At 43.6% G+C, this 12450-nt stretch overlaps 1 protein-coding gene across 2 annotated transcripts in view; it reads right to left on the reverse strand.

Moving 5' to 3' along the window:
• Positions 1-12450, reverse strand: part of Cacna2d3 (calcium voltage-gated channel auxiliary subunit alpha2delta 3) — an 800506-nt gene that overhangs the window by 48334 nt on the left and 739722 nt on the right. For both annotated transcript variants that reach the window (XM_076931312.1, XM_076931311.1), the window contains 3 exons: positions 4826-4901; positions 1892-1944; positions 385-440 (listed from right to left, as the gene is read on the reverse strand). In XM_076931312.1, coding sequence (XP_076787427.1) covers positions 385-440; positions 1892-1944; positions 4826-4901 — 185 coding nt within the window. The remainder of the gene's footprint in view (positions 1-384; positions 441-1891; positions 1945-4825; positions 4902-12450) is intronic.

Genomic DNA, 12450 nt, shown 5'->3' on the forward strand with positions numbered 1-12450 from the left:
CACCACTCAGATCATTAAGTCATGTGTCTGCAGCTGTGCGGACAAAACTAGAGCATTTATCCACTTCTCCAGCCAGGACATGGTGACTTGTCTGCCTCCCTTGACCTTTCATGTTGCCTGTCAGCTTTTGGAACGTTTCAAACCCTGCCAAAGGTGGCTCCTCTGATAGGTCAAAGGGGATGTGGGCCAAAAGAATCTGTGGCATTCTGCATCCCACTGCATGGCATAGGCTTCAGCAGAGAGTGTCCTTCTGCTGACAGAGCTGAAGAACTGTCACATTGTCCTGCATGGTTTAGTGCAGGTCAGTGGATCCCTGATGAAGAGCGTCACCGACCCAGGATTCATCACTCACACTGAGGAACAGAGACCCCAGCTGCTGCCTACCTTTAGCTGTCATGTCGGAGTGCCACCAACTGCACAGGTTAAACTCTACCAGGAACCTAAAGAAACAGTGGAAAAGCCCAGGGTTACAAGACCAGCTAACCCCTGGGTAGAGCAGTGCTGTTTTATGTCATTTGTGCTGCCCCCTCCCCATTTGAAAGAAATAACACTGTGCTTTGGGACATTGTTGTGGCTGGCTGAGTTTCCACTGAATTGCCACTAGGGTTCAGCTCACTTGGAAAAAAGCTATTTTACCTTCCGTGGCCTGGGATCTCGCAGTCTCCTAGTTGAGAGGGATTCCTGGTTGAAAAATGTCTGCTATTCACTCAGAAGTCAGCCTCTAGTAATTCACCTTTATCTACTTATCTAAAGGGCCTTTTGCCTTAATCCAGAACTTAAAATCGGAACATTCTTCTAGGTCCAAACCATGGTCTGCAGGAACATATGAGTTAAGCAAATGTGTCCGGGAGCAAAGAGCGGGCCAAAGTTTTACAAAATCACGCCATAATCTAACTTCAGAAAAATCAGAATTTTTCAATTGCTAGTGAAGGATGCAAAGATAATATAAATCACCTTCTAAATGAATGGTGATAGATTAAAAAAAATATCTAGTCGTGTACTTTTCAGACCCATGGTTACTATCCCTAACAGCTATTTATCCATAAAAATTCTACCATTTGCCTTAATGTATCTTTCATGTCTTTTATGTACAGAGCACTTGTCTGCCTTTGGATGAATAAACATTGTTGGATTAGTATAAATTTATATATTTATGCATATTTTATGTATATATGTATATACACAAACATGTATGTATATATATATGTATAGATACACATATACATATTTATATATATAATTTATCACAATGTCCATTCACCAAATGGCAAGGGGTTTGCCTTAAATCTATAGCACTAGATCCTGTCTGGGAGAAAGAGGAGTGACAGTTTGGTGTTCTGGTCAATATTCTAGTCATAGAATTCTGTTATCTCATCTGGAGGCAAGAATTTTCATCTTTGTCACATTTCAAGTCTGGCCTAAGTCAGGAAGTCTCCCAGGATCCTCAATTTGATAAGGTAAACGTATTAACTCATAACTAGGAAGAGCCCCTAGCCCTCTCTGTAGCCCTTGTAAACCTGGCTCCTGCCCAAGCCAAGACATCGGAGCAACAGTGGACAGCGTAGCTGTGTGTTCTCCTGACCACAGCCCACCCAGGCAGCATTAAGACAGCCAGGCATCCGTGTTAAATTTAACAGTAACCACAATAAATAGATTTGGCTTGTATATTCTAAGTTGTTAGTCTGCTCAAGGATGACAGGGAGGCTTGCAGAGAGCTCACGAATGACTAACACTAAAACAAGATAACTCTGTGGTCTCAGAGTTCAATACTTTGAGGTGTTCCATGGATCTTAGGTCAGAAAAAACAGGAAGTACCATCTCCTCATTCACTTCATCAGAGAAACAGAAGAACAGGATACTCGTTGAAAAGAAGGTATCAGATGGTACTTACAGGACAAGTTCTGTCATTATCCACTTGGCTGCAGAGAGGAAGGCCTTATAGGGCTGAAGGGAAGAATTCACCCCCATTAAAACAATGGATTACATAAGATGTTTGTAGTTTGACTTAAGGCTTTACATACAGACAATGTTATTCTTCTAGAGAGATGGATATCATGTTAAAAACCAGGGAGGGTCTAGCTGAAGGAAGAAAATGCTCAGATACTGTATCCCAAAACTAACATTTTAAAACTTTGAACTCTCCTGTAGTGAGATGTGATTTACAAGTAAAATAAACATGATCTAATACAAGGGTTATCATTGGGAGGAAGGAGGAAGTTCAGCAAACGATGCTTAAACCTTTACCCTCTAGGGGCTAATATTTCGCAGCCTGGTGCTGAGGGGCTGGGATCATGTAACTAATTTCAAATGGTAATTCGTACTGCTCCCCTTTGGAAAGGTGACTCGCAGCTCTCCGTCACTGTGTGTCCTTCATTGAGAGAAGCATAAGTTGAACACACTTGATTTTAATGCCTTCCATGACTTATGTAGGACTTGGGTTGCCCTTTCTCGCACTTACATATTTGGACTTGAAAAAATGATAACCATATGAACATGTGATTTTATCCCCACAGAAAATCCCCTGCATGCTATAAAAGAAGGCATTGACAGCCTAATCTTTATTTCAGAATATTTTAATTAAAAAAAAGCAGTCGGATTGTTTACTCTGTGATATTTCCTATGTGGATAATTCAATTTCCTGAATTCTGGAAAATACCATGTCCCCCTCAGTTGGCTCTTTGTACCTAGGTATGCCAGATATGTAAGTGGCGTGCAGATTTGTAAGGCAGTCCATGGCACTGGCAGAGAGCTCGGCTCCAGACAGCAGGTCCAGAAAATCCTCGGCGCCTTTTGGGACTGCCATTAGGAAAGTGCATGCCAGATCTTGGTTTCTGAGGCAACAGCTGCCTAATCCCCCTCTCTGAACATTTTTATTATAAGAACCAGAACTGGTAATGGAGGAATTATCCAGTTTTAAATAAAACAAGAACGAATTTATAGCGTCCTAACTGTTGCTGAAAGGTTCCTGTCTCAGGCCAGGAAGCAGCCAGAGCGGCATAAACAAATAAACAAACAAACGAACGAAACCCATCGGGCTTATTCCCCGCCCACCCTGCTTTGCAAGGCTGTATATTTTTCACTTTGATTTGAGTAAGGCTTTCAACATCAAGTCCCTGAACCAGAGGACTCTCTTCCTCCAAGTTTAGGGTCAGAGAAAGACATTATCTTTAATAATTTCTTCAAAACAAAATGCCTCAAATCCCTATGCTCTGGTCTTTAGGTGTTATGACATTAAAACCATCACTTCCCCTGAGTCCCAGAAAGACCCAAGGAGTTAGACCATGGGCTGATTTTGTGTCTTTGTTCCTGCTGGGATGAGTGGCAGAGGTAGAGCTGAGAGGATAGACTGAGAAATTCCAAGGCTTTGTAGCTTGGCACTGGCTAACCATAGGCCAGGGGAAAGGAACTCAGGCAGAACCTGCTAGACCCAGACTCTATGGAGAGCTGAGCAAACAACGGGATTATGCAAATAGGGCTTAAGATTGTAAATGTAAACAATCTCTGAGTAACATAAGGTCATTGAGCTTTTTAAAAGGAGTGAAGAAAACTTGTCTTGGGAAGATTTCAAATCTGGAAATGTTCACACTAAGTGTAGGGAAAGGCAGTTTGGAAACAAAAAGCCCCCATTCCAAGTGATGTTTCTTCTAAAGATTTGCATGAAGTTGTGTTCTCTACCTATAAAGTCTAACTCCTCAGTTGCCTCTCAGAAACTTTGTATCTCAGACCCTTTCTGGTTCACTCTGTGTGGAAGAACCCTGTTAAACATTTGGCTCTCAGATACCACTCCCCCCTAAGATCTCGGGTCTCACAGAGGCTGCTAAGGTTCATCAAAATGGCTTTGAAATCTTGTTTTTTAATCATGCTATTTAAGTGAATATTTTGGTTGGCTTTTAGTATTTCCAAAATCACATTTCAAGGGGTATGTTTTTATTACATCTGTGGGCTATATTGAGGTATACCTTAAAAAAGAAAAAAAAAATCTGAGTGTTTAGGTAATTGAGGGTCAAACTGATATTTTTCTGTACATTGCATATTACATTTTAAAACTGACAATAGTTGGTTTCTGACAGGCTGGAGCTGGCTTCTAAGGACACAGCACTGTATGCCTTCATCCTAGGTTGTAGTATCTTCCCTCAGTGGAAGCAGATCCCAGGCAGAAAGCACTGAGAATAGCAGAGGAATCCGCCTGATCACTCAAGGCCTGAGAGCGCTATCAAAAGCCCAGAGGAAGATATTTTCCTGTGTGTGAATGCACGTGTACATGTGTAGTACTCAGTTGTGTGTGTACTTGTGTATTCAGAGGCTGGAAGTAAATGACAGATATCTTTTTCTCTGTTTCAGTTCTCCTTAGTTTTTGAGACAAAGTCTCTCAAAGATCTTGAAGTTCAGGGATTCAGGCTGGCTGGACTGTCTTGGAGACTCACTTGAGTCCATGCTATACCTGCTCTGAGCTTACAGATGTACACTGCCATGTTTGGTGATGGAGCTATCTCACCAACTCCCTCAGAAGGACACTTTCTGTTAAGCAAACCAAATTCTTTCAATCCTCTTAGATAACAGTCAGCGAAGCGCCGCCCCCCCCCCCAACCTTGTCTATAAAAAGGAGATTGTTCATTAATCCATCTAAGACCTTGTCCTGATTTTTTAACTTATATAATCACTGGATCTGGGTTTAAACAGAAACAGTTCTGAGTCAAGTCAGGAAATACCTTTAAACATTCTTGGTTTTGAGTAAGGTACACTTGATTACCCTAATGTCTGAGCCACAGGTCCCGAGGGCAGCAGAAGTGCCCAGCTATTCCCTGGGTAACAGCCGTGTACTTACATCCAGGAGTCCGTGGGCACTGTCACTACTCTCTTTGTTGGCTCTACACATGGCCTGGTAGTCATACAAGGTTATTCTGTGGGGGAAATAGAAAGAGGCTTCAGAAAATGAAAACATATGGTGACTACATAATACTTAGTTAGGGCCAGGGAGGTGAGTGGTCACTAGCATCATGAGCTATAGTCCTAAACAGAATGAGGTCCAACGATTGTAGGCATAGAGTGTAGTAGTAAATTGCAACAGAGTCACATCGCCAGTGTAGGCTAGCAAAGGGATGGGGTGAAGATGTCTGGTAGAGTGGAGGGAGACACAAAACCCTCCAACTCGATGAATTCTCTTCATTTTATTTCAAAACAAGCATAGTTGGCATGGGCCACTATATTCCCTAGGCTACTCTGACTGAATCTGGGACCCTGGATGCATTTGTTTGTTAGATGAGACCCAGTAAGAGCCACTTTAGGGTACAAAGTAGCAGAACCATCTGCCTGTTCCCGGCACTAGGAAACAAACCAGGATTGAATTAAGACCTAACTTGGAGGGAAGGTGAAGCCTGGCAGGGGTGGGTGTCACTGCCCACAATCCTCCATGTTTCCACTCCAAATAGCAAGTACATTCTTGTTTAAGAACAGCATCATTTATGAAACAAGAATGTGGACATTTTGTTGTCATTGCTGATAAAAGTATAGCTGTCAACCCCAAAGACTCTGTATAATTTGTCTGGGGATATTTTAATTCCCTGTTGACAATTTAAAAATTAATTAATTAATAAGGGTGAATGGAGCAAGTGCCTGTCTCATACTGAGAAGCAGTGGTAGAGACACGATCCCCTGCCCTCCACTGCCCCACCACAATTCCTGGAAGTTTAAAGGGGTACCAACCAAAGTCCAACCCGACATGGAAAGGTTTCAAGTAGCTTTAATACATTCATTCTTATTTGCCCATGTAGAATTCTCCCCTACAGGAATCCATTGCTTATCACTGGGTGCACTTATTATTGCTATGCTTCGAAAGAATGCTACAATAGAATACTCCCACTTGATGTGGCCAGTCTGATGTGGTATCCATCTCTCACCTGATTCCCCCAGCCCCTAGTACAGTATATATCACGGAGAAGGAACTCTGTTTTCCAAGGCAATTGCAACACATTATTGCTTGCTGACAATCTCACCTAGGTGAGCCCCAAGACATAATGACATAATTGGGACAATTCACTGGGAAGCTGCCTTGTTTATTACAGCCGTCCAAGGCACCCTCCAAAGCTGGGGTGAGGAGGACATGTTATAGTGCCTTCCATCCCTGCATTCTGAGTTGGGGACTGAGGTAACAAGCTGCTGTTGGCTGGACTCTAGGGACCGACCATAAGCAACAGATTCTTCAGAGCATATCAGCCTATCTGCCAAAAGTACAAAGCAGGTTTCAGGAAGCCTGACACATCCAAGTCCACAGAGCTAACCAGTGGCAGGGCCAGAATGAGCTGAGGGACAATCTGAATCCACTTCAACTCTGCTTGCTTCTCAGAAGTAGGTTCTGAGACTATAATATAGTCTCAGATAATATATAATATAATATAATATAATATAATATAATGTGACTCTCAGAAACACAGAGTCACATCTATATCCCTGAGAGGCTCTAAATGGACTATCAAAACAAATGCTACCCAAGATAGGTTCTCAGAACCAAAGTCCTGGATCATTTTGAGCCTCCTGCTGAGGGGCTACTGAGGAGTCCCCAGCTAGAATAAACCAGCTGGCTAGAATAAGACCAGCTGCCTGTTGGTAACCATGGTAACTCCCTGACTGACAGATGGCTGGAAGCTCAGGATTCTCCCTGGATCTTTTCCAGGGACCCCAGCTGACACTGGGGAGGGCAAAATGAATCACCATGGGGAAGCTTCAGAGTCTAAGCACCTGCCTCTCGTTGCAAAAGGAAGGGGAAGGGGGTGGTTTGATACTACTGTTCCCAAAGAGGTCGGAGAACCAGTCTTCCCTGTCTTCTCCACGTGCTGGCAAAAAGGAGACTTTGAGAATATTGCTTTTTTGGAATTGATTTTTTTTTCTTTACTGTTTTAAATAACTCCACTTTGTGGCTACCTGCATCCTGTTCTGCTGATTATAGTCAAAGAACAAGATAATTGCCTGCTTTCATTCAGCTCTAAAATAAGCCGGGAGAATTGTGCCTAGCCCAAGACCGTGTGCAGCCCTGTAGAGCTCAGCTCTGGGAATTTAGCCTTATGACAGATAACATGCTTTAATTCCCATGACTTCATCCCCAGACCACTTCAACCACGGTTGTCCACAGCCTAAGACCTTGTCATTAGCAACAACCCACTCCCTAGATGGGGCTCTTTGAAATTGTGAAGGAGGCAGGCACCCTGTCCCAAGCAGCAGCTCATAGCAGCAGCTCAAAGCCTGCCATGTGCCCTGGAGAGGATAATCTACTTTTTAAAAGTCACTTTGATGATACTGTTTTGTTCTGTTTTATTTTCTCCACCAAGGGGGGAAAAATAGATCCCAACAAAGCAATATTTTTTCTATTACTTAGCAGGTTGAATTTTAAAGTGGTAAGCTGAACTCAGTTTGCTTAGCAACTGTGGGAGAAACATTTATTAAATACCTACTCTGTGCCACAAGTCCAGGAAACTATAGTAATGCCTAATCATGGTAGTGTCCCCTACCCCTTCCTCAATGACTAGCAACCTCGAAAACAACCTTGAAACAGATTAATATTTACAAATATAGCCATAAAAGATTGACCCGAAAAGCTAACACAAGGCCCATCTTAGATTATAATTAAGCAATCTTTAAGCTAAACTTCTCAGAAGCAAAGTGACTGATCTAAAGTAGCATCTGCAAATGCTTTTCCTGTTGAGCTTGAAAACAGACTCTGTAGGGGTCGCTCTTGCAGGCAAGGGCATGAAGCATGAACGCCGGAAATTCTTAAAGAAGAGAGGGCTGTCTCTCTTGCCCCACAACCTGTCATCAATCAGGTCATCCCACTGAAGCGGCTCCTCACAGAACACTGTAATTTCCACATGGCACACTCATATGGGAGCCAGGAATTTACCTCACCCAGGCCCTGTTGCTCTCATGTCGTCTAACCGCAGATCACTCAGCACAAGCTTTAGTTGAGGAGCGCACTCCGCAGGCCGTGTGTTGCTGCATTACCCAGGAGGCAGTGCACTGAGCCATAGCAGATTGACTTCACTAAAGTTACCACCTCCCATTGTCAGGTGCTAAGGGTATCCAAAGACCAAAGCAGTTATTTTCTCCCAGGAATTTTGGCATTCTCTCCAATGTCAGGGGCATGGAACTGGCTCCTAGAGTAGGAAACTAATACTGTTTACATTAGGGCATCCAGGAGGCGGAGACTACCAGGAGAGGGCGGGGCCAAGATCTGTCTTTCTAAGGATGACTCGCTTCCTCCAATCAGGCCTCACCTTCCATAGCCCCACTGCCTCTCATAGTCCCACTGGATGAAGCTGTTGACTATATTCCTTGAGGATTTTTGTCACGGAGATCATTGGAAGTTGGGCTCATTCTTCAGAGGAAATACAGGAGTAAAGTGGACGGCAGCAGGCCTGGTCTGGAGGAGGTGGGGGTTAGTCTCGTCCCAATGCCTAGCCACTCTATTGATAAGCAGTACTCAGGTAGCTCCTTGTTTACGTTGCCCAGGTACCATGGGAGTGCGATGAGGCCATCCAACTGAGCAGAAGTATTGCAAGGGAAGCTACTTAATAAATGTTTGATTTATTAAAGTAAATTTTAGTGAACAAATAATTAATCATTAATAATTAATAAAAATAATTGTTTAATTATTAATTAAACAATTCAATCTTTTGAATGTTTGTGGACCTTATGAATCCTCTTTCTGCCAACCTGAACTGGAGAAACAGTCCCCAAGACTATCGGGGACCTTGTAAAACTCCACTAGCTCTTGAGACAAAACATGAATCAAGGGCAGGCATGGCATATGCTGCCTAGAGTCAGTGTTGGATACCGAGGCAGACGGCCCAGATGAGGAAGACCAAGGCAGCCACTACTGTTGTTGCTGCAGCAGCACTGTGAGGTTTACAGAGTGGTTTGTGGAAATCTTCATGTTTCTTTATTCCAGAAAATTTGGCCCTGAAACACATTCGTTCAAGACAGTCTGTCTCCTCGTTCCCTTCAATGTCACCTCTGACAAAGCATACTTCTGTGGAAGTGGCTAGGCCAACAGGAAGCCAAGAAGCCATTATGGTCATTACGGGAGCTGCTATGCTTCAGGCTTTGCTGAGGCAGTCAGCATGAAAGGAGATCAGTCATCCAAGCAGAACATGCTTCTCTTTTCTCACTCACTAAACTCTGAGTTTGGGTTATGGGCTGGAATGTAACAGGATCACTGAAGACTGGAAAAGCTCCTAGCTCCCTAATAGCCAGAGGGAAGAAGGCTCTCCATTTGCAATTCTACCTTGATGACTCACCACTTAGAAAGTGATTTCGATCACAAAGGATTCTGGGTAAACATGTGTACAGCTTCTGGAGAGGTAGGAGGAGGATGACAAGTCTAGGCACAGAAACAAAGAAAACCACCACTACCACCCCGACACACACACACACACACACACACACACACACACACACACACACAGTACATAATAGCAGAGAAAAGAGAAAAAGGAGGCAGGATGGGGAAATAGCTGACAGTTTCTACTGACAGTTCCAAAACACTTAAATTATTTGCCCACAGCTCATTTCCCTGTAAACTATAGGCCAAGTGCATCCATGTTTGTTCCTTCTGATTTCAAGCAGGATTAGATGTATGGAGAACAAAGGAAGTCCAGCCCTGGCCTTCCCAGAAACCCCGAGAATATTTGATAAGAGCAAATCTCCAAGGACAAACCCTCAAGTCCCTGACACTTGATAAACACCACCAAAACACCACCACTGTCATATACTGCAGTGAGGATGGATTCTGTACCTGGTTCCTAACTGCCATGGAGTTCTTGGGTTCTGCATGGAGCGTTGTCTTAGTTTGGATTCTATTGCTGTGAAGAAACACCATGACCAAAGCAACTCTTAAAAAAAAATTCATTGTGGCTGGCTTATAGTTTCATGGGCTTAGTCCATTACTGTCATGGCAGGAAGCATGGCAGCATACAAGCCCACAGAGCTCAGGGTTTTATAGCTTGATCCACAGGCAGCAATGAGACTGCATGTCACCCTGGGGATAGCTTGAGCATATTTGAGACCTCAAAGCCCAACTCCACGGTGACATACTTCCTCCAACAAGGCCATACTTCCTCATAGTGCCACTTCCTATAAGCCAAGCATTTAAGCACATGAGTCTATGGGGGCCATTCCTATTCAAACCACCCTAAACCTGTTTTAGTGTTGGCTTCCATCTCCCTGGTTCAAATATCCTCCAAGTTACACTTGTCCTTTACAATTGGCACTTTATATCTAAGCTGTAGTAGCCCAACTCACTGGGACTCAGGTAGATCCTTTTCAGGTGGGGAAAGAGATGAGGTAGTAGAAGGGAGACCATGTTTCTTTGATAACCTGGTAAAATTCTGTTGCGGCTGCCCTTCCTGAGATGCAGCTTGAGTTTCCTTCCTTCTGTCTGTATACCTGGTGTTTTGCTCTAGTTCACAAGGGAGATCCTAGAGCAGCAGTTTTTAAACTGTGGGATGTGTGACCCCTTGTGTGAGGGTTTGTCAAATGACTCTTCCACAGGGGTCACATATCAGATATTCTGCCTGTCCAATATTTACATTATGATTCATAACAGTAGAAAAATTACAGTTATGAAGTAGCAACACAAATGAAGTAGCAATACAAATAATTTTATGATTGGGGTCACCACTACATAAAGAACTGTATTAAAGGGTAGCCACACTAGGAAGGTTGGGAACTACTCTCCTAGAGAGAGCCACTGGGGTGTCTGGGAGGGAAATAGCCATCAAAGATTAAGTCCCATCGTACCTGCTTTGGTTTGAAAGTAAAATGTCTCCTACAGGCTCATGTGGTTCATAGCTGATAACACTGGAAGTTCTGGTCTAGCTGGGACATGAGGCCTAGGTAGTGGGGCAAAGGGCACCAGGTGTGGGTCATGAAGGGTATAGCCCTGACTTGCTTTCTGGTCTAGCAAGATATGTACAAGATGTACTGTGAACTGTCTTAACCAGACTTGCAGTCAGAATGCCTCCCCTGGCATGAGGACCGAAGCCACCAGCCAACCTCTCCCTCCCCCGTTAAGTTGTGTTTATTAGGTATTCTATTGCAGCGGTGAGGAAAATACCTGATACAACTCACTAAAGTGTAGAGGCACAGTGCTAGAAGACAAGGAGATCTGAGGCCTTTCTATGCAGGAAGGAATCAACTGGAAGAGAGGAGCAAGAGAGGGCAGTGGTGGCACAGACCTTTAATAACAGCACTTGGGAAGCAGAGGCAGAAGATCTCTGAGTTCAATGCCAGCCTGGTCTACAGAGAGAGTTTCAAGACAGCCAGAGCTACACAGAGAAACCCTGTTTCCAAAAACAAAACAAAAACAGAAAGAAAGAAAAAAGGAAAGAAAGAAAGAAAGAGAGAGAGAGAGAGAGAGAGAGAGAGAGAGAGAGAGAGAAAAGAGAAGGAATAGAAGACATGGAATATGGCAGCTGCTTATGCACTAACCCCCTTCTTGGCTTGGTGATCTCAGCTGTGTGTGTGTGTGTGTGTTGAGTATGGAGCTTGTCCTACTGACAATCAGAGTACCCAAGCTTGGGAGCACAGGCTGTAACACAAATACACCTTCAAGTTGGGGACATATCTTATAGCATCCATTCAGCTCTTGTTTATGGCTATTTGAGGACTTTATTTGGAACATTTTGCTGAAAGGAAAGAAAAAAGATTTTGAGCAAAAACTGCAAAAACTCAGCCAACTCTTATGCAGGAGCCGAGAGGCTGGCACCTAGGTGCTTTTTACTAGGTGGCTCAGTGGTTCAGGTTACTCCTACACAGTAGCCTCGAGACTGGAGCCTGGGTGCTTTTTGCTCCATGGTTTTTGACACTGGCTTTGACCAGTGACTGGATGCACTGAGAACCACACAGAGGCACTTACAATGCACACATGCTGGGGCTCCTTCCCCATACCAATGTAAGATGAATCTCTTGGGACGAACACTAAGCATAGGTTTGCATGCTCACGTGACTTGCTTTACCCATGTCAGACATGAAGTATAAGAGTCCTGACCCCTCTTTTAGCCTTCAAGCTGTACAGTGGAATCCAAGACTTCCTGTTAAACAACCAACAAGATATCTGTAGTTTGATCCCTTTCTGAAAGGCTGATGTTACCTTCTTAGGCAATAGCTCTTCAATGCATCCAGGTTCCCGGTGAGGAAGTAACTTAGACACAGAGAGTCTGAGAGATCTGTGCATAACTGCATGGTTGCAAATCTGTTGCTCAACATGAAGTCTTGCTTTAACACAGAGTATCATAGGGGCATTATCAAGAACTTAGAACCTGTCGGGCATGGTACCTTATGCCTATAATCCCGGCACTAAGGAAGGAGAAACAAACAACCCAAAAACTCCTTCAACCTTTTCCTACAGGTGACTATTATTTATTATCCCTGAGTTATAATAATTTGCATTAGCATCCTTGG

The sequence above is a fragment of the Arvicanthis niloticus genome, chromosome 3, assembly GCF_011762505.2.
Source record: "Arvicanthis niloticus isolate mArvNil1 chromosome 3, mArvNil1.pat.X, whole genome shotgun sequence".
Taxonomy (NCBI): domain Eukaryota; kingdom Metazoa; phylum Chordata; class Mammalia; order Rodentia; family Muridae; genus Arvicanthis; species Arvicanthis niloticus.